The sequence below is a fragment of the Channa argus genome, chromosome 21, assembly GCF_033026475.1.
Source record: "Channa argus isolate prfri chromosome 21, Channa argus male v1.0, whole genome shotgun sequence".
Lineage (NCBI taxonomy): Eukaryota > Metazoa > Chordata > Actinopteri > Anabantiformes > Channidae > Channa > Channa argus.
This window is the reverse complement of record NC_090217.1, coordinates 7,936,941-7,964,609: the sequence shown is the minus strand read 5'-3', so window position 1 is coordinate 7,964,609 and position 27,669 is coordinate 7,936,941. Positions and strand designations below refer to the sequence as shown.

Below are 27,669 nucleotides of genomic sequence, written 5' to 3'. Positions count from 1 at the left end.
TGTTGTGGTGCTGATACAGCCTCAGAGGTGCCTTTTGTCTATAGTGGTGTCCTTGGTGAATTGTTTTGTAAACCTGCTGCAGAACGTCTTGTGTTAGAAAGCTGTAGTTGGTGCGTTTTGCAGTAGCACCGGTCTCTAGAGGAAAAGAAGTAGCCTTTGTTAGCAACTTTGTCTCATACCCCAACTGAGTATTCAAATTTAATGAACACACTGCTTTGTGTGTGATCGTGTTACCAGGTTCAAGTTACCTCCGTGAGGTTACCCAGGGCAAAAAAAAAAAAAAAAAACACCCATCAATGAGAGGAGCTAATCAAAATGTAAATTCAGTGATGAAAAGTAATATAGCCAAACATACTGGAATTATTACATTATAGTTGTAGTTTAACTTCCGGTTTATTATATATACAACTGTTAAATGTCCTACATAGATTTGAAAAGGGTTTTACCAAAACATTGGATTGAATCAAAATGAAAAACATTTTTGGCTTGTGACATGTTAAAAAGTGAAATTGTTGGGACATTAGGGTATTTCAGACATATTTTCTTGTGATATGTTTGTGGCAATTATGTGTCCTTTTGGACATTTGGTGTCTGTTTCTTGTCATCATGTGCCTGGTTTTGATCAGTTTGTGTCTATTTTGTTCATTTTCTCTTCCTTTAGATTGTTTGAGCTCATTGCTCATGGCCCCGGTGACCTCTTGGGCCCCTGAGCCTCTTCCCAGTAGGCCCGTTCAATAAACCATCAATGGTTCTGTTTGTACTTTCACTTAATTGAGTAAAGTACATTTTCAATTATTGATCTTTTTTTTTCTTTTGCTTTTTACGACACATTGCCCCAACCCCCCAATAGCGTATAGAGTCTAGTCTAAGCACACCGTTTGGTGTGTGTGTGTCTGTATAAATGGCTGGGTTTGCACATGCTTGTCCCCAGGGCTGTGTTTGATGTTGCATATTTACACCTGTGTGTGCCTGTGTGCCCGTCCGTCAGTGTGTCTGGGTGAATGTGTTTGCTTTGCATGACCGGATGCTTTAGTCAGTGTGTTTATGTGAATATGTGGGTGTGATACTGTACAGCCAGAAAGAGAGAGAGAGAGAGAGAAAGGACATGTATGGGCTGCTTCCGCTTCACAGCATAGAGACAATCAGGCCATGCCTCCGTGATCAGTGGGAAGAAGAGGAGAAGCAGAGCAACTTCTACACTACCATCATTTATCACTGAAGACAGAAACCAAAAATCACCTCTGCCTAGAAGGAAGATGTGTTCATACACAGTAAAGACCGAAAATATGATCTGTTTGAAAATAAAAAAATAGACAAGAAGGGAGTACAGCTGGGCCGTAAATAAAGCCTGAAAGGAATCAGTAAAAGGGTGACAGGGATTTTAACACCCGCAAAGGACAAGAGCTCCTTCAGCGTTTGACCGTTTCCCCCTTTGCAGCATCAAAAAAAAAGGTTTGAGAAATGTCCCTATTCACTTCCTCCCTCAGAATGAATCAAAAAAACTTTATATAATTCTCACATTACTCTGTTAAGGCTGAAAATAGTGAGCTTAGCTTAGCTTAGCATGAAGACTGGAAACAGGAAAAATTAGCCAGACATAAAATCTCACCATTTACCACTTTGTTTAATGACCAGGCTCTTATCTGTTATACCTCCAATGTTTTTTTCACAGCTTCTTCCTCCTCTGCTAAGCTAATTGTCCCCTGGCACCAATGTTATACTGAACATGGATGTGGTATTACTCCCCCTAATTACTGTTTTGTCATAATTGAAAACTAAACGAAACTAGATAAAGATCCACACAGTGTGTCGGACGGACTGCTGTCTAAAGTTTTACATGCAAAAACTGGCATCACATATAAAATGCACCTTAAATGATGATGTGTAGCATCACTTGGTGTTTTATTCCTTTCAATCAGAAGAAAACTGACACAAACACAAAAGTACTGGCATTTGGCTTCGTTTCCAATCATTCCCTGGTACTCGGAGCCGGGTGCGTCCAGGACACATCTGCCCCGGAGCTCTGCAGGCAACACTGGGAGCGAGCACTTGTTTTCATGTTGCAACACATGTGCTTGACGTACGGAGGAAACAGCGCGTTTTAATATCCAAGTGGATTCTCCTGCTCTATGTGATTCCTGGTTGAGTACACAGTGGTGCTAAATATACAGTAGATTTGTTTTACAGTAAGTTCCAGCACGCGGGCGGTGGATCAGTGGTACAGCACTGGGTCGGGATGCAGAAGGCCACGGGTTCGAATTCCACCCCACCAGGTGGGGCCTCGCCTAGATATAAAACAGCCACCTTGGTGCCGGTCCCAAGGCCGGATAAAATCGGAGGGTTACTGCAGGAAGGGCATCCGGCATAAAAGCTAGTGTCAAATCAACATACGGAACACATTCTGCTGTGGCGACCCCTGAAGGGACATTTGGGCTGATGTGATGCAATTGTATAACTTTGTTTACAAGTCAGCAGTGGTGCACGATGTCTTTTAAAGATAGAGAAGCTTCAGTCACTTGGCCTTTACATTACACTCATCCCATCACATGTATCGAATTCTCTGCAAGAGTTGAGGAAACCAAGAATTCATTGTGATTTAACTGCATACAGTAAACCTGATGTTCCCATGTTTCTGCCAGCCTTCCGCAGCACATGAAAAGTTAGATATCAACCAAGGCATCTTTAAACTGACAACAAGATTCATGCTATAAGACACCTGAAGCCCTTCTTGACTCACAAACAACACAACTGCCTCCGTTGGGTTTTTGCACTTTACAATCGGAATAAGGACAAAAAAGATCCACCACCGCTGTCCACTGTGTTTTGCTCAGCATTGACTCTTTTAAACAATCCAATCAGACACGTTTAGTTGAGTTTGTCCCCTTTAAAAAAACAATTTCCTCCACTTATGTCTTCTGATCACCTGTCAGTGGCTGAGCATGCGCAGTAGAGGCGTGAGCGCGGAGGCTGTGGGAGAATCTGCGTAAAGGTAACAAGTGTGACATAGAAAAGAACGGAAGTGATCTGATTTAGGCTTCAGTATAAAAGTCTTAAAATTCTAAAGTCCCAGTGTGGCGGAGCAAAATCATAAACAACGTCCAAATTCATTTAGTGCAGCCTAGATTAGGTTAGTCGACTATTCTTTAACAGTGAATTTACATGGAAAAAGGCGTCTTAAATTTGTATTTTATTCGCAGGTTCCCTATTACTCAATGTTGCCTAGCTACGAGTGTAGTATCACTACATTAATACAAGCTAATTAGGAATTTATTTTGTAAAATCTACCGGAAACCACATTCGGTGGCTATGTGGGGATTACATGTAGTAAAACACAGACCCCCTCACAGAAAATTGTGGTAACTGTGGTGTATCACTGCAGAGATGCGAGAAACAGAAAAACGGGAGAGATGGGAGGACGAGACAGGGAAGGAAAGTAAACCGTCAAAGTAAAGCATATGAAATGCTCCGAGGCACCGAGGAAAACCGTCTACGCTGCGCATTTTGGAGATAAACAGGCGAAGAGAGCTCGGATCGTGCGTTGATCCGAATACAGGGGACGGGAGGGGCCCATCATGGGGAACGAAGCGAGCCTGGAAGGAGGCGAAGGGCCGCCGTCTGGGCTACCGGAGGGTCTGGCACCTGACGGGAAGGGCGGCTTTGTCCGTGTCGCCGATGGGACTCCGGTCAACCTGAGCGAACTCAGCGTGGAGGAGAGAAACCAGCTCGCCGCGGCGATGTCAAGGGCGCAAAGCAGGCAGCCCGGAGGCGCAGCAGCTGCACGAAGGCAGGGCTTTTTACCAGAATATTTTATTTTTAAAATTCACTTTAGACGTCCACACCGAGCAGGCGATGAGAAGTGCGGGAGGAACGAGTGGAGGTGTTGCGTTTGTGTGCAGCATCATTTGGAAAGCGTCTAAGATGCTGAGAGAGCCTGATCACGCCCATTTGAACCTTTCCAGCCGTACCAAGAAATAATTTCCTTCAAAGAGCTCAGTATAAAAAAACATTTGATGATCTGAGAGATATTTCTCTTCTTCTCAACAGCACATTAGCCATGATAATAGCTGGGCATGTTCTGTTGAGAAGCTGGCGCATTTGAATGTCATTTATCAGCTATTTTTACATGGATGCACAAGGTTCTTCCATCACTGCTCTGCAAACGGTGTTTATTTGTCTCTCAAAAATTAGTTTAAATTGGTCTTGGATTCTTGAGCCAGTGTTTGTGTGTGTGTGAGAGATCACAGAGTAAGAGACACACCTCCAGTAGCCTATTTGTGCGAAATTTCCGAAATGCCTGCTGGGTAAGAAAATCTGTCGTGCCCTGTGCGTGTGTGTTATGTTTTCACCAAGAACGACACCTTATCACCCAGTAAAACAAATTTGCCACCTGTGTATCCACTGGAAATTTCTCAGAATTTCTTAAAATTGGATTTAATCAGTTGTGTGGGAAAAAATGTTACAGTGGCTTTAAGTAGAACAGTATAATGCGTGGTGCTGCTAATTGGCTCCAATTGGGGGAGAATGGTTATTTATACTCGAGCTGGAGGGGGGGGGAGGGGTACATTAATATTAACATGTCTAAAATTAGAGCAGCAGTGTAAATGTCATCACCCAGAGAGGTTCCACGCTTTATGGTATATCAGAGTTTTTCATTTAAAAGATGGATTTCATGTCCTGGTGTGGAGACATCCTGGATGGGAGCCTGGTTGCTGTCCTTGGTGCTGAAACAAACTGTAGTGGATTGGACAACGCTGGGCATTGCACCACTACTCCTAATGTTTACCAGGCTCGCACTCCGTAAAGTCATGTGTTACTCATTGCTCATTTAAAAAAAAAATAATCAGATGTATTCATTACAGCTTTAAACTAATTGATCTCAGACATAACAGTCGACTTTCAAACAGCCGCTCATGGAACCAGCACTCTGTTGCGCACACATCCTAATACATAAACAAAAGCATATACAGTACGACCAGTCCATTAGTCTACACATGCATTTGTCAAAGGATCCCATTGACTTTTACGGTTGTGCCTGGCAGCGTGAGTGGGTTGTTTATGTTGCCCCTCAGTCTGAATTAACAAAGACATCTCAGCTTACCCCCATGGAGCATAGCATTTCCCTCTCTTTCCCTCAGTAGAATTCACTTTCCTGTCAGCTGCACCCCAGGGCTGCTAGCTCCACATTTTGTGTTCCCTCATATGCTGAAAGGGGCTGAGAGCTACTGCTTTAGTGTTAACTTATATTAGTGTCGAAAGTGGAGCTTTCTCACTGAGTATTTACACATTTGTTGAAAAATAATAGTTACATGCAAACATGATGTTAGAAAAGACAAACAAGCATTAGTGTGCAGCCCATATAAATGTTACTTGCAACATCCTATTTTAAAAGCGATAAAAAGAAGAGACGAGTAGATACTAAGCAATTTGGATGTCATTTTGATGTCGCTGTGGTTAATTTGTTTTCATTTGTTTTCATTATAGTCTTCCTGGGTTTCATTGTAGCTGAATTCTAGATATATTCACAATCGTAATGAATTAACAGATAAGGCAGATAAAGGATCAAATAAATATTTTAAAACTTTGCAGATCTAAGGTCTGTTATTATTTTGCCACTGGTGGCACTTGAAAAGTGGTGTGGTCCTATTTTCCAATTTAAACACAACTGAACAATAGCCATAACAGTTGTGCTAAGCAAAATGTTTTATTTGTGTCTTTTCCAGACCTTCAGAATCTGATGCCCAACAACGATCCCAGCAAGTAGGGCCCTCCAGGGGCCCACCAGGTCTCAGTAAGAGTCGAACTGTAGACGCCTTCAACCAGGGTCCCACTGGCAAGCCCACACCCGGGCGCAGCCCTTCATCTCTCAGCCTATTCGAATCCAGATTCCGGCAGGAGCCAAAAGACCCAGACACTAAGTCGTCAGGCATGTTTGGCTCCAGCTTCCTGAGTGGGGCCAACCCCCTAAGTGCTGTGTCATCTATGACATCCTCTGTCTCCTCATCTATATCCTCCATGGGGGATGCCGTCAACATTCCCAAGTTTGGACTGTTTGGGGATGAGGAGGAAGGAGATGCACCTGCAGCACCTGACTCCAAGCAGAGAGGGAAGCCACAAGGGAGGGGTCCTCAGCAAGGGCCAGGTCCAAAGGGACCACAACAAGGAGGGCCACAGAAGCAGGGCCAGGGAATACCTGGACAGGGGCCAAAGGCAGGACAGGGACCCCCTGGTCAGGGACCCAGGCAAAGTCAGGGACCCCCAGGCCAAGGGGCCAAATCGGGTCAAGGTCCTCCAGGCCAAGGACCCCCTGGGCAGGCCCCCAGGCAAGGTCAGGGACCACAAGGTCAAGAACCATCAGGTCCAGGTGCCAAACAGGGTGGCCCTCCCCTGCAAAAAGGTGGCCCCATGCAGCAGCCTGGACCCAAGCAACAAGGACCACCTGGCCCTGGGTCTCGTCCAGGGGAGCAAGCTAAAAATGCAGGGCCTCCTGGCCAAGGGTCTGTTAAACTTGGAGGTGGACTCTGCCCGTTGTGTAAAACAACCCAGCTGAACACTGGGTCTAAGGATCCGCCTAATTACAATAACTGCACTGAGTGTAAGAACCAGGTCTGCAGCCTCTGTGGGTTCAGCCCCCCAGACTCAGCGGTAAGAGAGCGATTACCTCCTTTTTCTTTAGTTTTACATAGTATAACACTATATTTTATGCAGTATATTTAAAAATGACTTCCAAAAGGTCACATGTTACACAGATGTAAGTCTCACTCTCAGTTGTCTGTATGATAAATATGTGGTCAAACACTATTCGTCTATTGCTGGGTGCACTGGCTTTTTTCCAATCACACAAGACAGTCCGTGTTATGGATGGCAGAAGGTGGAAAAGGTCACAGATTATTAAATTTTCTGTGTGTGAAATGTGAAATTATTTAGTCGGTTTTCTCAATCTGCATTACACTGCAAAAATGTAATTATAAAAACCAATTCACGCCATTACCCAATAATGTAATATTCATTAATTACATAAACTAAAAAAAATGTAGGTGTGCAACATGCAATAATAAACCAAATTATTTGTTAGGCACCTTTGTTCCAGTGTAGTTGAATCTAACTGAAGCCTGTTAGTAGCATACTGCTACTCTGGCAAAGTCTGGCAAAGGGAGTGCATCTCATAAGAGTGGTCCACGATTTGAGGAACAGAGTGACCATATGGACCCAGGGAATGTTGATCAAGGTGACTCATGTCATGGCCACAGGAAGATACTGTGGCAGCCAGTGAAGACACTCATTTCTCTCCCTCTCTCTATCTCACACACACGCAGACACACACACACACACACACACACACACACACACACACACACACAGAGACAATAAACACTGGCGGGTAGTAACTACACCACTGCATAATGGCTAGTTCATTCAACTTGAGCTTCAAGTAGGATTTGTTAGTCTGCAGTTTAAACTTGGAGTCAGTTGAGTGTCAAACTGATCAATTCAGGGAGTCGATTTTGAATGTTTTCTTATATTCTAATTAGAAACAAGCATTTAATAAAAAATGTTGACTAAAGCAAAGTCTGTTTTTAGTTGTAGTTTACATTTTTTAATGTTGTGCAAAAACACATACATAATTTAAAACATCAGATAATAAAAAAGCCTCTGAATTAGTTTTTGTTTTACACTAAACAGAAAGAAGGTTTAAAGGTTTACTTGCTCATGTCTGCCTTTTTATATACTGATGTAATACATGCAATCGATGTTTGCTTACAGTATAATTTGTTTAATTCACAGGGTAAAGAGTGGCTGTGTCTGAACTGCCAGATGCAGAGAGCTATGGGAGGTATGGACCCCCCTGGCATGACAAAGCCCAAGCAAGGCTCGGCCCCACCATCGCCACAGAGACAGGCACCTGGCAAGCCTGGCAAGCTGTTGATAAAGCAGCAGAGTACCACTGACCAAGGGTTGACACCGCCAACAACACCCAGGCAGAAATCCCCAGGTCCTACGTCTCCAGGACCCCTTTCTCCAGGCTCCTCAGTGGGAGGGTCCCCCAAAATTGACCCCAAGACAGGTCGTCCCATTCAGCAGAAGTCCAGTCCCCAGCCATCTCCAGCTAAAGCCAAGCAGGAATCCAGCTTCTTTGGGGGGTTAGGAGGTATCAGTTTGGGGGGCCTCACAGATGCACCCAAACCTCCTTCTGCTGCTTCACAAACTGCGGAGACCGTGACAGGTAAACTGTTCGGGGGCTTAGGCGGTTTGATGGAATCCTCAAAGCCTCAAGCACAGGCTGCACCAAAGCAGGAGGAGTCAGTGGCTGGAAAGTTGTTTGGAGGTTTTGGGGGGTTGACAGAATCAGCAAAACCTCCCACTACTGCTTCTCAGATGTTCAGCTTTGGCTCGTCCCTCTTGAGTTCCGCCACTAATCTTGTCTCTGGGGAGGAGGCAAAGGCAGCAAACTCTCCAAATGGGTCGCCGCCAGATTCCCCTGCTGACTCTGGACCAGGTTCTCCTCCAGACTCAGGTCCTGGCTCACCACCTGACTCCCCCTTTTCTCCACCTGGGTCCCCTCCTGATTCAGACTCTGCTCCTGACACCCCACCAGCTAAGTCCAAGAAACCCCTGAGAACAATTTCAGCGAAAGAGACGGCCTTGGCAGCAGAACCAGCACCTGCCTTAAAAACCAAGGAAAGCTGCCCTCTTTGTAATGTGGAGCTGAATGTTGGATTGTCAGACACACCCAACTACAGCCTTTGCACTGAGTGCAAGAAGACAGTGTGCAATCAATGTGGTTTCAATCCTACTCCCCACTTAGGAGAGGTAAGAAAACCTGATTATTGGTGCAGTTTTCTTAGGCCCCACAGCTTCCTGTGCTTGTAACAAACAGCAACTAGCAGTAATTTATGCATTCGGTCGTGTATAAATAGAACACAAACATCCTCTAGATGTTTTATTGAAATAGGTCACTGTAGAGACACCGTCAGGAGTGGCAGTTTTTTGTTTTTTTTTCCCCACAAGCATCTAGGAAAGTCCTCTGAATGGAGCATAATATATTATTAGTTGTGCTGAGTACATTAGTTTACCCCAAATTGACACTATAATGACATCTGCACGTGTCTGACCACTGAATGAATGGATGTGGTCAATTACACTGCATGTTAAATGCCATTCTCATCGCTGTCATGCTTTCTGCAGTAGAGAGGGCAGCTAAAAATGTGAAGATAAATTAGGCTGTTTAAATGGATGTCTCATCATGGAAGAGCACTTCAACCAATCGACGCTTGACTCTGACACTGAATACTGTGTGCATGTGAGCGTACCACGCGTGTGAGTGTGTGATCATCCTATAGCCTGGGTTTCATTCTTCTGAAAGCGGATGCACGCTCATTTTAAAAAGTGCAAACGTTTGCTCGTGCGTGTACGGTATGTATACGTGACCGTTCCCGTCTTTTTTTGCCTGATGATGACGTGGAACCAAAACACTTTTGGCCTGCTTATAGGTGTAGAGTCTGGTTTCTTAGTGTTGTTATGGTGTGGTGGCTCATATGGAAGCAACATCACGAGACCGAACAGAACAGATGGTTCTCTATGGCATACGATCAAGTATATTATGGGAATAGAGGCCAAAAAGTGCTTTCCGTCTAGTGGAGTCTCAGTGTGCAGGCTTAACATATTCACATATGCTTCACCCACCTAATATTCTATGTGAGGTATCAGTAAAAGTCCCACACGTTTATTGCCAGTAGGATGGTTGGTCGCATCCCCCTGACATGTTGATGCGATTCAGGGTCCAGGGTTGTGTGTTTACCAGCCAGCAGCTCGATCCTGGTTTCACGTGTTAACTACTTTGTAGGCTGTTTTTTTTTTTAGTGCACCTCTTGTAATCTGCTGTGTATTTCTGGCTCTTCAAAGTGTCCTCTGTAACAGCATGTGGAACTAAGCTGGGAATGTGTCCTCTGAAATCTGTCTGCTACATTGCCAATGGAAATTGTTTGGAATATTGTTTTCCAGGAGCAAATTAAGAAATACTTCCAGTAATTTTCCATAATTTGCCATAATCTCCACACAGTACAGACGCTTCACTCGACATTGACCTTGTCTGCTCATGTTTAGATGTCAGTCTGCACCCTCGATTAGCTTGTTCGCCTGTGTCATATACCTGTGTTGTTGTCCAACAACAATGAAAACACACCAGCCAGACACACTGCTTCACTGTGTGGCATTTTTCTTCATTTTCTTCATACGACTCTGAATTTTCTTCATTCAGAGTCTTGAGGCCTTGTATTTTTAACAAACCTTTGCCCAACATGCCCCTGCATTGTCCGTCCTCTGTCCATGTGTAACATCTCCAGTGCAAGTGACTTTTGGAATGAAGAAACATGTCACTCAGTGGAGGGATTATATCCATTTTGATTCATTTGAAATATGACCAAAAAACAGGACCATTACAGATTGAAGTTCTTTAAATTCTAGGATTGTTGTCCTTTTCTGCAGCTAACTACATGCTTACAAACGCTTAATTGAGGGTAAGCATGGGGAAAATGTAATTATGCTGGAGAGATGGATATCCCAGCCACTGTTAGTCTAATTAGATATAGATTAGTCCTTTCAACGCCACCTTGTCTTCAGGCCAGAATAGTCACAGTTTTGTTCTGGTCAATAGAATCATCAAGATGGAAGTACAAGCATGAGGAATCAATTTTGATTCATGCAGGACTAAAGCTGTTTACTGATTTAGTGAATAAGATAAGTTACTTTGTAAAACAGCAGCACCTTATGGAATATACAAAACACCTTGGCTGAGTCATTTACCCCCTACGTGCTGTGCCCCACTTCAGTGTCACTCGCTGTCGTAATGTCGACTGTCAGCAAGGGATCGTTTGCTGACGCATGTGAGTGGGTCACAGTGTGTGGACATGAATGTGTGTGGTGGGGGAGGGCGGACTGAACAGGATGTTTTGCTTTCAGGATTGTTGAGTTGCGAGCATGCTAACTGGACTTTGTGTTGGAAGCTCACATGCTGTAGGTGTGCTGCCTGTTCGAATGACCTTTTACCACCACAACATGTCGGTGTACACGTGAGAATTTCGGGGTTGTTGGGTCTGTTCAGCTAAAAGCTCCTTCGTGCATACTGTGTGTGTTAACACGTGTGCAGGTGTAATCTGTGTTTCCTAAAAGGATTTAAAGGGCAACAGTAAAAGCCTGTCATTTCTATCGAGGTTTGAGCCTAGACCCAGGTGCCTGTGCCTAATCCCCATCACAATCCCTTGTAAAAAAAGGCACCCCAGAAGGAAAAGCACCTTAATAGTTGAACTCTTATTCTTCCTTTTCATCACAGAACTCCGTCATTGTCTCTTGCTTTTCCTTGTTTTAGTTTATTGCCTTTATTTTGCAACCTAAAACACAGTATTTTCTTTGTGTCAGTCCCTTTCCTAGCGGCGCTATCCCTCTGCTTTTCTCACTGTCACTGCATTTTGATGTAGGGAACGTCTGCAAATGTGCTCCTGTGTCTACAGTAGCTCAGACTCCATGTCATGTTGCCCTTATCAGTAATGAGTGTGCTCGGCAGAGAAGTCTTGTGTAAAATGGGGGAGGCATCACTTTGCTAACAGGCATAAATCAAAGAATCAAGCTATGAGAGAGGTGCTCTGAGCTACATACTGTATCACCTACTTTAACCGAAAACAGCTTGGTCTCACATATCTGACAAGACGTAATGTTATATAGTATCGAGTTAAATCCACTGAATTTTTGACCATTTTGAAGCCCACTAACAATTTAAAACCTGTGTAATACCGTGGAGGATGAGGCCTAAATAACTGGAATAGAATAGAATAAAATAATACTTTATGCATCACATTAATGCTGTGATGCACTCATGTTTACCCACCTTTTAAGGTTTACTATATTAAATGCGTACTGTATTTTTATATTAGTGTATTTACTTAAACTCATTGATCGGAGGTTTATTCAGCTTTTGATTTGCTACATTACTGTGTCTACAAAGCTGACAAGGTATTTTACCCACCAGAAGATTGTGTAATATATCAAATGGTCTCTCAGGCTTTAATTATTAAACACTGTAAGGCTGTGGCTAAGGGAGAACCTTGAAATCCTTTGTTCCAAAGCTCCTTCATTATTTTACTTATTAAAATCAAATGAAAAAACAAAGGTCTTAAATCTCCAACTTTGGTCCACGATTTGAGAAATTTAGATAAATCTCAATAGCTGTTAAACAGGAGAATGCTAAAAGGGGGAATGCGAATGCACAAAAAGCTGTTTTATTTAATAGAGCAGTGTAATAGTTTGGGATAATTTCCAATATGTCTTCTCACTTGAAACTCACATGATAAGAGACTGTAACAACACTCATGTGCGTGTAATAACCACGAAGTTACCATCCGTAGCTGGTAATGTTAGCTTACAACAAGTCTGTCCATAACAGCATCTCATAGTCACTCTTGATGATGACAGGACATTTGAAAGGCTGCACGGGTTGCAGTGACTGTTAAAAGCTAATTTACTTGGGAGTAATGGTTTTTTTTTGGTAGGCTCATGTCCTACATCCTCACACCTCAGAGGTCTGATGTGCTTACACGCACTCATGGCATGTTTCCTGTGTCCTCCCTGCTCGTTGTTATTCTATGGTCTTGCCCACACACCACCTACCAGATTCTGAATCCTCCTGAGTCTGAGCTGAAAGAGAAATATTTTGTCAATGGTCATACATACAAATATAGAATTTATTGACGTATGCTGTGTATAAAACTTAATTCATGTTTATATTTAACTTGCGTAAAACCCCTAAGACCTCCATGCAGTCCACTTACCTCACAGCTCCCTCACAGCACTGGCCCAGGAGACTGACGTATATAAAAATAGTCACATGCGAAAAAAAGAGAGCCACAAAGGGGGGAACACAAGCACTCTCCCTCTTTCTCGCTCCCTCTCTAACTTTCTCTCTTTTTTATAGCTCTTTGTGTTCCCTTGTCATATTCCCTTCTTTAAAAGGGTCTTTGTGCTGCAAAAACCAAGTCCCCCACGTCGTCACCCTGGAAGGCTTAAATAAACGGTATTTTTAGACACTGCAGTGTTTTTTGTGTGTATGTGTGTGCAGTGCGCCGGAAAAAAATATGTCTTTCTGTCTGGAGAGGCAATTTAGCTAATTTGGCAGCGTAAATACTGCAACTATGCATATGTTGTGTCTAAGCTATTTTATACATAGGCCAAATCCTTCTTGTCTTACTTGTCATATTTACCAGGTCTAGGACTATGTCGTAATGACAAGTGGTTCATTATTGTTTTAGAAATTGATATGATTGAAATAAACTGTCCTCAGGCACCGCGAGCTCTCTTTTGTTTTGTTTTTTTCTACAGATTCTCCTCCGTCTATACTCCAGAATGATTTCCAATTATCCCCTTACTAATTTACTAATGCTTGCATGCTTAGCAAGGGCTACATTTTAGCCACAGTGCATTTAGTGCCAAGGAAAGAGGGGAACGAAGCCAAGACGTCTTGTGTGCCAGCAGTGAGTCCTAGTAAGACAAAAAAAAGAGGCAAGGAGAAAGAGGCAGCGACACACAGACACTGGCCTGTACAATGGTTGTACTTACATCCTGACTGTCTGCTGCTCCCTCCTGCAACGCACACTCTACTGTACTTACAGGAGAGTTTAAGATGTGAGCTGCAAAAGCAAGTTGACTTTAAGGATGCAGTGTGTACGTGATTCTGACCTCCCCCTAAAACATGATATTCAGTAGGTGATGCTAGCAGCAGTGCCTGGATTAGGAAGGGGTTCACCTCCAAAAAACATTTTCATCCATTAAAAACCTCAGAGGCAAGTGGCTTATCTTTCCCCCACATTTAAAGTAGTACCTTTCATATTCATTGGAGAATATAGGAAAAGGGTAACGAAACTGAAAGAAGCTGTGAAACCTCTATGTTTGTTCACAATTAAACAGTAGGCTGTGAAATGAGCAGATACACTCGCGTATGATCCAGCCGGAAAAACAGCCAGAGTCCAATATATCTTCTAATGAAAAAGAGACAAGAGAGATGATAGCGATAGAAGCCAATCTAACAGAAGCGAAGGCATCACAAAGGAGAAGGGTGCAATCCCATGCTGCCTTAAGCAGTGCACAACCATGACAACCTGATTTTGTGGTGCGTTTTTGCACTCGTGAATCACGCATGTGAGTCACAATGAAATTAGCTATAGGCAGAGTTTACTGTCAAGCAGAAAGATCAGATGAAACAAGAATTGTAACATTATACAAGATACTGTATTGTTGTAGTATAGGGGGTCATCTTAAATCAGCTTTGTAGTGGATCTGTGTAGCTGTTACTTTGTTGAAGTGAGCGTGAATCATCCCTCAGCTGTCACTTATTTTTACAGTTGAAATGTTCCTTGTAAATTGAAAATGTAGAGATTCTTCTGTAAATCACAACATGCTGCGTCTGTATTGCAATACAAATAACCACAAAATGATCTTATTTCCACATTAGCCCTCGAGTGACTGGACCCTTCACTCCACCATAAGTGGGTCAAAAATGACCCATGTTAGAATTATGTTATTATTTTTATGCCACTTTTTTCATTTTGGTTAAAAGTAATCATTAGTATTATATTTTCGTCCACACAAGACTGATTTCATGTTTGAAATATTTTCATTTTTCACTTTTTAAACATTTTTAAAAGGTGCACACTTGGGGAGCAACTTTGGGTTCAGTCTCTTGCTCAAGGACACTTCGATATGTTGCTGGGAGGCTCCGGAAATTGAACCACTGACCCTGTGGTCTGTGGACCACTGCCTCACCAACTGAGCTACGGCCACGTAATTTGCAGTACTCTCTGATGCCCTGTGTGAGAGAAAATATAAGCGTGTGCCCGCGTGTGTGTTTGTGTGTGTAACTGTCTCATTGCAGTTGTGACAAACTACCTGTTTCTGACTGTGATCTTTGCAAACTGCTAATAAATCTATGTATTACTATTAAAAGAACATAGTTGCTTTGTGAGCAGCTATTTAGAAAGTTTTTTTCATATCAAATAAAATGAAATATTAGAATAACACTCGACGAAAATCATATATTCTAACCTAATAATAATATGCTGACGTGTGCTTTATATGAGCAATTTGTCCATTTTCTCTTACATCATATTTTATATCTACTTATATATTCTGATTTGTATATAATATGAACTGCATTGTTTGTGTGTGTGCTCTCAGTGTTATGAGGGTTGTTGTTATCCAGGGCCCATTTCAACCAAATGTAATTGTTACACTGAGTAGAGAGGTGGGTGGGAACCTTCTTACCCCCCCCTTGCTTTTTTTCTTTTCTTTTGTCTATTGCCTCTGCACATTTCCTGTGTCCACCTGCTCTGATAAGGACATTAACACATTTATCAGCAGACTATGCAACTACGCACACCTTAAAATGAAGTTAATGTGAGAACTGTTATGTAAAGTTGCAGGCTACAAAGCAAAAAATAAATAAATACACAGTGCTGCAGATTTGGTGGCTCTCAAAAGCCTCACAATATATGTAGTCATGTTTTTGTATAAGCAGCTAGGATTAAAGGGTTTGAAGGCTTTATTTGTAGGTTATAATCCTATTTTAGCCACCCAGACTAAATATGCATATGTTTACTTTCATGAATAGCTCTAATATAAAAGTTTCCATTGTGTGATCTACCCCAGAAGAAAGAAGTCCACTTGACATGATTCAATCTTCGGGTAACCAAACATGGATGACTTAAGAGTCTTCAGCGATATACTGTGGGATATATGATATGTTGTAGCTGGCTAAGGGGGTAGAAGCCGGGGCCAAGAGTTGTTTTTTGTTTTTTAAATAAGATACTTCATAGGCATGGACAGAAGAAAGAAAACCATCTTAAAATCTTTGAGTGTTTTAGACAAACAAACACAGATGCAGAGAGAAAATGCCCTGAAACAAACGTCTCTCTCCTTAATCCCTGGGCTCAGAATATATATAGTCCTTGTCCCTATCTCACACTTCTTACTGACTGAGGAGTAGTGACATAATCTTCTCAAGAGAGAAATAGAAATGCTCAAGTGCTTTTTTTTGTATCTTGTCAGGTGTTAATCGAGTAAAAGATCTCTATAAAGAATTGGATATGTAAAATTCCTTCAATCTCTTGATTGTCTAGGGAAAGTTTTCTTAAAACGTTTGCTCTCACGTTTCACTCTCATTCAGTTACACATATTAGGGAGTAACTTTCAACAATGTAGCCAGTATAATCCCAGTACTGGTCACTAGGCATCTAAGGGTTAATGGTACTTTTCTCAGAGACTTTTTGACCACAGCATTTGATTTATGTGTCTTCTCAGCTCTGATAAGCTGTTTATTTTGGTCCTGAAGCCAACACTCGCCTGGTTGAAAGCCCAGTTCTGCAACCTTAGGGTCATCATCACTCACGTGGCATTTTTGTTTCAAATGAGAATCGTATCAAAACATGCATATCTCATTCACAACGGTGCACTCTGTGCAACACACTGAACCCGCAATGGGAACATCTATAATTGTGGGCTATTTACTTAGGCTCTCTCTCTTTTTTTTCTTTTTCTTTTTGGTATGCAAAGGAGCTGATGCTGTGATGTTGTATGCACAATCTAATGCATTATAATTAAGTTGGCCACTCAGCAACGCTCATCAATGAGAAAAGGGCAGTGACTTCCAGACTTTAATTTTAGCAAGAGCTTTCACACTGAAAGGTGATTTGAATTGTGCTCCAGAAAGGACACAAGCCTTTCAACAGTCGTATTATTAATAAAGGATTGCCAGTGTATGTCAGCATATACAGACTGGAAACTGGTCAAAAATAAACCTATGATTGTTGCGCAGAGTAACATGAAAACGTTGATACTATATTTATCTACTGAATATAAGGCTCCACAAAGCTGCTTGTTAGCTTAGCGAAAAGACTAGGAAAGAACTAGCCCAGCACCTACGCTACTAAAGTGCTTTATTAACCTTGTTTTGTCAGGTGGAACTTGTTACCTCAGAAAGTGAATGAAACCCTCATTAAAAATAACACAGAGCAACTATTTAAACTATTGAAAATGAGGGCGAACGATTTCAATTAAATTCTCAGTCTAAACTCCTATCGGCCATCGTGAACTGCAGCTTGCTCCAACTTTGCAGCAACTGATTTGCAGTGATCATGTTAAGCTTGTTGGCAGTAGTCAGTGTTGAGTCACTTCCAGTGACCATTAAGCTTCTTCACTTGCACTGCTTCACCCTTTCCCTGACCAAAGCACGCTGTTTTCCCCGTCTTTTGTTTACCATTGTTTACTTATCTCTTTTCTATTCCTGATTTTCCCTTGTTTTCCAAAGCTTCTCTCTCCACATCATGTTCTTGTCTTTCTCTAGCCTCCAACACACTATCACCTCCCTTTTATCCTCACACTCTCTCTGCCCCTTTCTACATCCTTTCATCTGTCTTTATCCATCTGTCCCACCCTCTTCTAGATCCTCTACTTCTCATATATTCTGTGCCAGGCTGTGTCTATATTTAGGTGGTTAAAACCCTTGTAGGATACTACCTTGCTTCAATCAAAGAGCTGCACCAACTTTCAGCACGGTCCAAATTCCAGTTGGAAAAAATAACCAAACACGGGTGAAGTTCGTCCTGTTTCCATAAGTAGCCAGTTTGTCTTCCCTCTGTGTCCTCTGTGAAGTTTGAAGAAGATGGAAAGTTTGCAGCACTCACACAAAGTCTAGCCTAGTTCACTTAGTTACGTATGTGGTTGTAGTTGTCTGAGACGGCATATAGAAACGAAGTAGGTTGCCATTTCCTTGCCAGGTATTATTTGCCTTGGAAAGAAATATGTGTATGTCTTCAACACTTTTACAAACTCATCTCTGTGGGTGTCAGTTCTTTGGTATCTAAGTGATGTTAGAAAAACATCCTTGTAACATGGAGATCTGAGCATGCGATTCCCCTGCTTTTATGAATCATCTGTGCTGCTGTTTGCAGAACTCGTCACAGCAGACAGAGAGAGACGACACAGACGTGCCACATTAATTTCCAAGCTGCGGTGGGAAAATGATGTGTGCATGTGACTTTATGGACAGGATTGTTAATCTGGTGGATCAGGCATTAGTCCGTACAGAAATTTCTCATTCAATATTTGTATTTGTATTGTGATGAAGTTTAGAACAGAGATCCATGCACCTGTTTTGTGTCAAATCCCTGTCTCATCAAAGAAGCATCTTTGTTTGTTTATATTGGGTGTGTTGTCATGAAAGTTTATAATATTCACATATGGTGCCTCAATAATCAATCCTAAAGACATTAGTGATCCTCTGCCTTTTCCTATTGCAGCACAATGAAGTTGACATTTGTGATTTTGTATAAAATGTCTTTATAGCTATTAGACAGATGGAATTAGGTACGAACTCCCCTACATTTTAATATCTCTCTACTTCTAGCTGAAAAATGCCTCCAGATGACATCACTTGGAGGATCCTTTAGTTCCGATTATGTCATCTTGTTGCTCTAATGATGAAAAACTCACCTGGGTGATGCATTCTGGTTTCTGATTCATTCAAGTTTGAACTTTTCACCTGACCAATGAATGAAAAATTAATTGAGAATTAATTATCAGTTTGCTGAGAACACACTTACTAATTTCAGAACTGTGTGAACACAGCCACTAAAGTTGCTTTTGAAGCCAGAACACTTAATGACTTGATGGTATTTCAAGCTGATAGCTCTAAGGGATGTCAGTAGGAAATACAGTGGAGACGACCACTTAGCTGTAATGAGTTAAATGGATTCAAAATAAATTCAAAAGTGATGCACTGTAACTATAGGGAACACACTGACCAGGTATTTTTCAGAGGTGAGTAAGAGCTTAAAGTATTTCGGATGGTGTTTCGATAACATCAGTAATGCCTGGCTCTGAAGTGGCCGAGGCTAACTGACTGTCTGACTGAGTGGGTTTTCAGCATTTACTATCAGCGGCCATCTTTCCGGCTCTCAGTGCTTGCTCTCTCTGGTTTAACTGATAGAACCATCAAGCTGAAGAAACTCCCATCTCAAGTCTTGCCAGGAGGGACAGGCGGGAGGGTTCATGTTTATAGCACACGGCACACACACACACGCACGCACGCACGCACACACACACACACACACACACACACACACACAAATACACTTGCATCTGTGCTATGTCCATCATCAGGTCTGAGGATTAACTGAATTTCTGTCAAATGGCAAATGAATCTCACCAGTGTCAGCAAACCTCCTTGCGTCTATTTCCTTCTGTCCTTCCAGATTTCAAAGTCATCTCTTCCATTACAATTTCTTTCATTTTGAGACTTACAATTTCAGAAATTATATTCTACAATGCAGTCTTTGCCCTGTCAAAACATTTTATGCTGCCTCTTCACAGTGAAGTATGTGCCACTGAGCTTTTATGAAGGTGTGCCATTCTCTCTAAGGTGTAGGCTGTCTACTGTTTAGGCATGAACTGAAACACTGTGACTCATGCATTATTTACCTCTTTGCTGCTCTGACATTCCCTCAGTCTTCTTCTATCCTCCTGCTGTCTCTCTTTCTTGGAGAGAAGTGGCTTGTCTGCTGCATGGCTTACCATGCAGGGTGTGATCTTCTCTTGAGCCCAAATTTAGCATAAACCCTGATGTTAAGCCAGGCAACGGCTTTCGGAAGAGGGGAGTTACAGAAGGATGTTAGAACACGTCAGAGTGGAGAATGGTTAAAAACATGCTGACTGTTAACTCTCCTCAGAGTCACTGTACTGTGTGTGTGCGTGTGTGTGTCTGAGGCAGATGGGTATGTCTCAGGTTCCCATAATACACTTTCTGGTCTGGTCTAGGTATGCTTATTTAGGTATCTGTCTGTAACTGAGTACATAAAAATATAGAGTAATTGAATAATAGGACAGATATAGCATAGCTGAGATGGCAGAGTAGAACAGCTGTGCCCTCAAAGTGTCCGTCTTGTGCTCCACTGCAGGCAGCAGGACTGGGATTTGGATAAGGAATACTTCCCTGGTGATTTTAAGGAATGAGTCAGGATCAAATTATTTTTCTGCAATACTTTAACGTTGAAAGCATGGATATAAACACTTTTGCAGTTGTACAATCAAATAAAAACATTAAAGCACAGTCTCTTTGTTAAGTGTGTTTCATGAAAGGTCTGCACAGACCTAACCCTTCCTGACATGTTTTGGTAAACCTCTGTCCCATTACAATGCATTATGCATCCTCGTCTCTCTTAAGTCGCCTAAATATAAAAGCTTCCCTTGAAATAAAAGATGTCACACTGGGGCCTTTTCACTATAATGTTTTAAATATGTAGGAACATTTTATTTCACGTTGCTGTGTTAGCATGAAAAGAATACATTTCAAATTCTGATTATTATGTTCTAGGAGTGTTGTTATTTGGTGCAATTCAAACTATGCTTCACACATGCTGTATACAAGAGCCTTGCCAGGAATCAAAATGCATGTTTTTTTGTTTAAACTTTATATTATTTACTGTCAATTTGTTCTGGTCTTTGTCTTACAGAAAGAGTGGCTTTGCCTCAACTGTCAGACCCAAAGAGCCATGTCAGGCCAACTGGGAGACATGCCACCTCCGGCCATGACTTCTCCAAAGAAGCAACCTGCTCCTGCTCCTGTACCCTCCTCTACCCCTGCCCCTGCTGCTGTAGATAGCAAACCTGTAGTAAAAGCAGCAGACCTAACCCCACCAACTCCTGAAACCAAGGTATTACCTGCAACCACTCCCTCACCTAATAGCTTAGTAACTTTGCCTGATCACGATGCATCTCTTTCTGTTAGTGTCCCTCCTGTTGATAGTAACCCTCAGGAAACACAAGAGGTGAAAGAACAAAAACAAAAACTAGCAGCTGAACCATTGTCTGAGACTGTAATTCATGCTCAACAGATAGATCAGATTTCAGGGAGTGTATCCGAAAGTGTCCCTGCAATCCCCAAATTTCAGCAACAACAGAACAGCTTTGAGAAAATAGAGGAGGGTCAGCCTCACCCCGAGACAGAGCCATCTGATGCTGATGATCAAACACTGAGTGCACCTGTCAGTGAATTCCCAGCAGTTCAGCAAGAACAAAGTAGCTCTGAGAAAGCGACAGGACTTTCTCTCCCTGTGGAAAGTGAGATGCAAAACCTATTTACTAATACCAGTTTACACGAGACAACAGTCCTTGCTGAGGTAGAAATAGAGCCAAATCTCAAGATAACCCAGAGTGATGCTGCAGCTCCGCTGACAAATAAAGTGAAAGTGGAGCTTACAGAAGGGGATAAGAATTTGGTTGAGACAAAGCCTGCTTTGACCTCAGCGGGGATAGAGCATGGACTTTGTGTTTGGCAGGATCCAATGTCAGACAATACAGGTAGAAATGCCACAATGAATGAAAACATAATAGAGTCGGAACTTGGTAAGCCAACTGAGAAAGCCCAGTCTCCTGCAGCAGGTCAAACTCCATCAGAGAGAATTAACATAGGTTTTAATGTGGAGCAAACACCTATCACTACAAACCTGAAGGCTGACAGTGTAATACCTGATCTCAAGAATGACAATATTGATAAAGTAAAGACAGAACCAGAAGCAGTGCTAGAGAAGCCAGCATTGACAGAACAGCTTCCTCATCATCCAGTTGACATTGTAGAAAATGCATCTCCTGTAGCCCCTGGAAACACAGAGCTCACTGCACCTGACATGGTAAATACGTCACCTCATGTTGCTCCAGTTGAAGCAGAAACCAAAGATTTAGCAGAGGAATGCATGGAGAATATTATGGAGAAAGTCCTTACTGAAAAGGAAATGGTTAAGCAGAATATTTCAGAGAAAGCTGGTGAAGAAACAATACAAGACACTGCAGAAAATAAAAATGTCAAGAAGAGAGTTGTTGAAAAAGAGGAGAAAGAAACGGAGGGGAAAGCTATTGAGAAGGCAGCAACAGAGAATAAATTATCTAATGACAAAGCTTTTGTAGAGGAGGAAATTCAGAGGAAGTCAGCTGTAGATAGGGCAGTTGAGGTAAAAGCTGATGATGAGAAAGCCTTTGAAGCAGGCGAGACTGCACAGAAAACACTTGAGAAAGCAAATGATCAGAAACCTCTGGAGGAGGGGGGCTATATTGCAGAGTTGAGTCCAGCCCCCACCTCTAGCGAAAAAGGGAGTGTTTGTCCTGTAACAAAGAGAAAAGACTCAGAATCAGTGGGAGAGCCAGCTCCAACTACCACTGAAGAAATCCCAAAAGACGAAGCACATATACTTAAAGAGAAAGGAAAGAATGAGCCATCACATTTCGAGGAAAGCTTTGTCGAGACCGTACCATTACTAGAGATGTCAGAAGACAAAGCAGAGAAAGAGGACAATCAGACACCTATAGATAAATTGTTAAAAGCAGATGATAACTCTGACAAACCAGTGGTTCTATCTGCTCCATCACCTCTTAACTGTAAAGACCAAGAAATGGTGGGTGTCAAGGAGCCAGTGCAAAGTGTTGAAATGGTGTCATCCTCAGCTGGTATTGGTGAGATACAAGCCAAACATAAAGTCTGCAAAGAGAAATCATTTCAGTATGAGATGCATGTTGGCTCATTGAATACAAACAGCATTATTGAAAGTCATGAGGTGAAGAGGGAGATTTTAGTTCTGACAGACAGTGATGAGAAACAAACTGGGAAAGTTGCTGAGCTGCCAATCAAAAACAATGAAGAAAAACTAGATGAAAAAGAAACTGAGTCACAACCTGTTGTTGGAAAAACCCGGGAAACTATTTCAGTATCAGAGAAGAGTGCAGTCTGCGACAATGATGGCACTGCGCGGTTTGATGTAGGAGAGAAACCAGAATCAGAGGTGGATGAAGTTTTAGAGACAGCTTTTGAACCGGGAGGTGCATTTGCATCAGTAGCTTCAGCCCCTGTCACAGCGCCTAAAATCCCAGTTTCTATAATTGGTGAGCAGGACAAATGCACAAGAGACAAAGACACTAACATGGGGAAGGAAAACGAGCCTAAAGCGCAACCCCTGGAAAAGCCCAGTGAAGATGCAATGACTGAGGTGATCTTAGTATGAAGCCTAAATAGTGTTAGATCACATGCACATCATTTTCTTTATTTCTACTACAATAGAAATATATTTAGAAATTCATATCTTAACATAGTAATAGGCATACAGGTTGTGTGCTGGACAATTAGTGTTGCTAATTGTGTATTATTATGCAATTGTGTGTAATCATATAAAAAAATTAAAATGCCTCAAAGTTCTGTTCACAGTGCAGCTGTAAGTGTTTGCTAAGTCTTATATAATAGTCTTGTTGTCACGTGATCATTAATTTTTTATCTTATGTGAAAAAAACATTCTTATTGTAACTAGTAAAGTTTGTGTTTTTTGCATTGTGTGAGGAAAAATGTTTATGTTTTATTTCATCCCAACAGGTAGAAACATTTAAGACCTTGAAAGAGCCTGGAGAGAAAGAAATAACCATGAAGGGTGGAAGTCCCACTAGCCCATCAGACCTAGCAAAGCTGGAAAGCACAGTCCTTCCCATTCTTGAAGCCCAGGCTGGCACACAACCAAATGATAAGGAGGAAAAACTAACTGACACCCTAAAGACCAGACGTAAATTAGAGGTGCTTCCTCTTTCACCTGACTCTCCAAGCTCAGAGGATGACAGAGAACTTTCTGAGAAGAATGCTAAAGGTACAGCAAAGAAAAAGCTCCTTGTGCCCATGGATGTCAGGGCAGATTCCTTGGATGATAGCAGCGAAAGCTTTGGAAAAGAGAGCCCAATATCAGGGGATGATGAGGAATTTATCCGAAAACAGATCATAGAAATGAGTGAAAACGAGGATGCTTCCCCATCTGATGAGGAAAACCTAGTTCGGCGAAAGATCAAAGACAATGAGAAGAGGCGAACAGAACACAAGAAAACAGAGGCTGTAGATAAGAGCACATCAGGAAAAGCCAGGCGACTTACTAAAAAAAGTTCTATAAGTCCAGATGATGAAGAAGATAAGCAACTCCGTGGCTCACTGGATAAACCAGTTACAGACAAAGATGACGGGCCACAACCAAAAGAGGAAGAGCATCAGTGTGGTACTGCAGTTCGCAAGTTCCAAACTATGGAGCTAAATGCAACCAGCACCCCTATACGTACCCTAAATGATGATGGAGAGCCTGAAATGGAAAGCCTTACAGACTCTCCAGATGATCGATCTAGAGGTGAGGGTTCATCCAGTTTACATGCATCCAGCTTTACTCCAGGGACATCCCCTACATCCCTCTCATCACTGGATGAAGACAGTGACAGTAGTAGTCCCAGCCAGATCCATTCTGGTGAGGGTAAACAACATAGGAAAGCCAAACACAGGCAGCCTGGTCAAACGCTGCCAACAATAGAGGACTCTTCTGAGGAAGATGAGTTAAGGGAAGAAGAGGAGCTGCTCAGGGAGCAAGAAAAACAGAAAGGCTCAGGAAAAAAATCGAAGAAAGACAAAGAGGAGATTCGAGCCCAGAGGAGACGAGAGCATCCAAAGACACCACCAAGCAATCTCTCCCCCATTGAAGATGCCTCACCAACTGAAGAGTTGAGGCAAGAAGCTGAAATGGAGGAGATCAGACGATCATCTTGCTCTGATTTCTCCCCCAGTATTGAATCAGATCCCGAAGGGTTTGAAATCCATGCATCAAAGATTGCAGCAGTCCAGAAAACATATCAGCTGCCAATGTCAGTATCTCTTCATTCACCAACAGAGGATCAAAATACAGATACATCACAGAAAAAAATTCTTAAATCTGCCGATGAAGCCTATGAGGAAATAATGCTACGGGCAAAGTCTCCAACAATTGACAAAGTTGAGATTCAACCAGGAAAACAGTCCCTTTATGGAGGTATTTTCGCTGAAGACTATGCCTATCCATCCCTTATTGACAACTCAACAGGTGATCTTGGGGAATCAGATAAGATTATTGTTCCTGCTCAGCCCAAGAAGCTAAGATCACCAGATGAAGTTTATGAAGACATGATAAAGAAGAGGAAGGAATTCATGCAGCTGGAGCAGGAATATCAAAATATGCAGCCAAAAAAAGAAACCACTAAGCCAGAAATTGTGTTGCAACCAGCTGAGACTACTTTCTCCAAAAGCAGTGAAGTCACAAGTAGTGAAGTAGATAAAGATGGGAGGCCATTGTTGGATGCTGAAACTGCCTATGAAGAGCTAATGAAAAGAGTGCTGACTCCTGGAACAAGTCCAACTCAGCATGAGCCCGAAGTTGAAGCCACTGCTTCTAGAAGAGCACTGCGCCCCATCCCGGACTTAAAGGTGACCCAGTGCTCTTCAGGAGAGTTGTCTTCTGATGATGAGAGCATAATTAAAAAGGAAGACGATGTAACTGCCGCATCAGACACTACACTGGCTATGGAAACTGAGCCTGTGACTGTGTGTTCTGGGGATATTCCCTTATCTACATCAGACGAGCAACGTCAGACCACAATCTTAGTATCCCATGCTGATGTTGTGGACTTATCAAGTGCACTCCCAAAAATATCAACCGCTGTTATTGGCAGTGTGTCACCCTTGCCCACAGTTCCCCAATACACACCCAGTATCCCTAGTGTAGTGTCAACTGCCCCGCCTGTGCCCCCTAAGCCAAGTGTCATGCGTAGGGCTAATTCTCAGGAAAAAGCAGAAGTACCTGTTGCACCACCACTGCCTCCTCCCACCCCACCAAAACCTACTGTTTTTCCTAGGAAGCCTCCAGTTCCACTTCCACCTCAGGTGACAGCATCACCAGTCAGACCAGAGACAGTGGCCATGGCTCCATCCCACGGACCACCTACAAGACAAGCAGTTACACCAACATACAAACCTCACGTTCCCCCTCCTGTTCCTCCAAAGCCATCAATTCCTTCTGGGATCGGGGATAGTCACAGACCAGGACAAGGTGCCAAACCACCAATTGCTCCAAAGCCTGGTTCACAGCCTTCTTCACCTGCACATGCCCCACATCCACCAAGGCCCACTGTACTTCCCACTGGTTCAACTGACATAGCCCTGAATCTGAGCCCCTCTGCTGAAACCAAGCCATTCCAACCCTCACCAAAGTCTCCTTCATCTCCAAGATATGCCAGCAATCTCCGTGACACATATGTAGTTATCACACTGCCATCTCAGCCCAGCTCCCCAGTAGAAAGTGTTTCAACTCATGCTCCCTCTAGTCCTGGCCCAGCATTTCCTTCACACCAAGCTCAACCCCAAAGTTATCACCAATCACAGCCTCCACCTCAGTTATATCAACAGCAGCATACACAACCAACAATCACTCAGTCAACCCGGGTGCCTCTGGCTTACACCCGAGTCACAGAATCATTTGAAAGTCAAGAGATTTGTGGCCCCGAAAAACATGTATCTAGTTCTTGTCACATAATCGAGGCTGTATCTGCCTCAGCCCAGCCACCTGTGGTCCTGCCTAACCTCATTTCTCAAGTGGTCACCACAGAAGTCCAAAGGACCACAGTTTCTGTTGTTCACGAAAGGCCACAACCACCAGTGCCAGCTCCAAGGGCAAATGGGGTTCCAATCTTAATGGAGAAACCTAAGGCCCAGTTGCCAGCCCAGAATGGACAGGGCTTTCAACTTTCTGAGGTGGTAGATCTTAGAACTATGAAAGTGGACCCAGAATCACATATGAATGGTGTGGATCTAACATCTGGCCCAGAATCAAGACATCAGTCCTTTACAACTGATATTAGTCGTCAAAACAGTGCAGTCCAGTCACCTGTGGTCAACCTCAGTGCTGAATCATCCACTGTTTCTATAGTGACTGATAGCATCACCATTGTGACCTGTGCTGCCACAATCCAGAGAAGTGACAGCATAGACATCACCCGGGTATCTTCAGCTCCCCTTCAGCTAACCAAAAACAAAGTATTTGAGCCTGTTTCCCAAATTATATACAGGCCAATTGATTTGCAGCCCTGCACTCATGCTGGTACAGAGATCCCTATTAACCTATCAGTTGGATCAAGCACAGGTGGAGGAACTTTCCAAACCATTCCTGTCACTATCGCACCCACTGTTGCAAGTTGTGTTGCTAATGGATTAACTACTGGTACAACCACAGTGGCAGGAGCTGTTGACCTAAGCACAACAAAACCATTCACCACTGTGGTCTCAGTGGATGCTGGTTCTGCAGAAGTGGTCACAGCTGTAATCACAGATGATGGCAAACCAGTGGACCTGACTGCTGGAAAAAAAGCTGTATGTTGTGATGTTGTGTATAAGCTCCCATTTGCAGGAAGCTGCACCACTCAGCAACCTACCATACCACTGCCTGAAGACCGTTTTGGATATCGTGATGACCATTACCAATATGATCGATCGCATTATAGTGTGAGAGGGTTCGGTGGAATTAAACCATCGATGTCAGATACCAACCTAGCAGAAGCTGGCCTGTTCTTTTACAAAAGTAAAAACAGCTATAATTTCAATGGCACCACAGAGGGTGCAGTAGATCTTACCTCAGCAAAGACTTCTGATGCAGGTCAGTGCGGTGACATTGCAGACCTGTCACTTAAATGTCACTTTGAGCTGACACCACTCATTCATGGCTAATGCATCAATTTTTGTTTGTTTTTTGTGCATGGACAATTCATATT

At 42.7% G+C, this 27,669-nt stretch overlaps 1 protein-coding gene across 9 annotated transcripts in view; it reads left to right on the top strand.

Moving 5' to 3' along the window:
* The first annotated feature begins 3,277 nt into the window (after positions 1–3,277).
* The window catches only part of pcloa (piccolo presynaptic cytomatrix protein a), a 54,582-nt gene continuing 30,190 nt past the window's right edge, over positions 3,278–27,669 (top strand). For 4 of the 9 annotated variants that reach the window (XM_067490470.1, XM_067490464.1, XM_067490465.1 and 1 more), the window contains exons 1-5: positions 3,287–3,784; positions 5,721–6,642; positions 7,783–8,808; positions 20,547–20,747; positions 23,447–27,554. In XM_067490470.1, coding sequence (XP_067346571.1) covers positions 3,573–3,784; positions 5,721–6,642; positions 7,783–8,808; positions 20,547–20,747; positions 23,447–27,554 — 6,469 coding nt within the window. In that variant the 5' untranslated portion in view covers positions 3,287–3,572. Of the gene's footprint in view, positions 3,785–5,720; positions 6,643–7,782; positions 8,809–20,546; positions 20,748–23,446; positions 27,555–27,669 lie in introns of all 9 variants that reach the window. The other 5 variants (XM_067490467.1, XM_067490462.1, XR_010911997.1 and 2 more) reach the window with 4 other exon arrangements.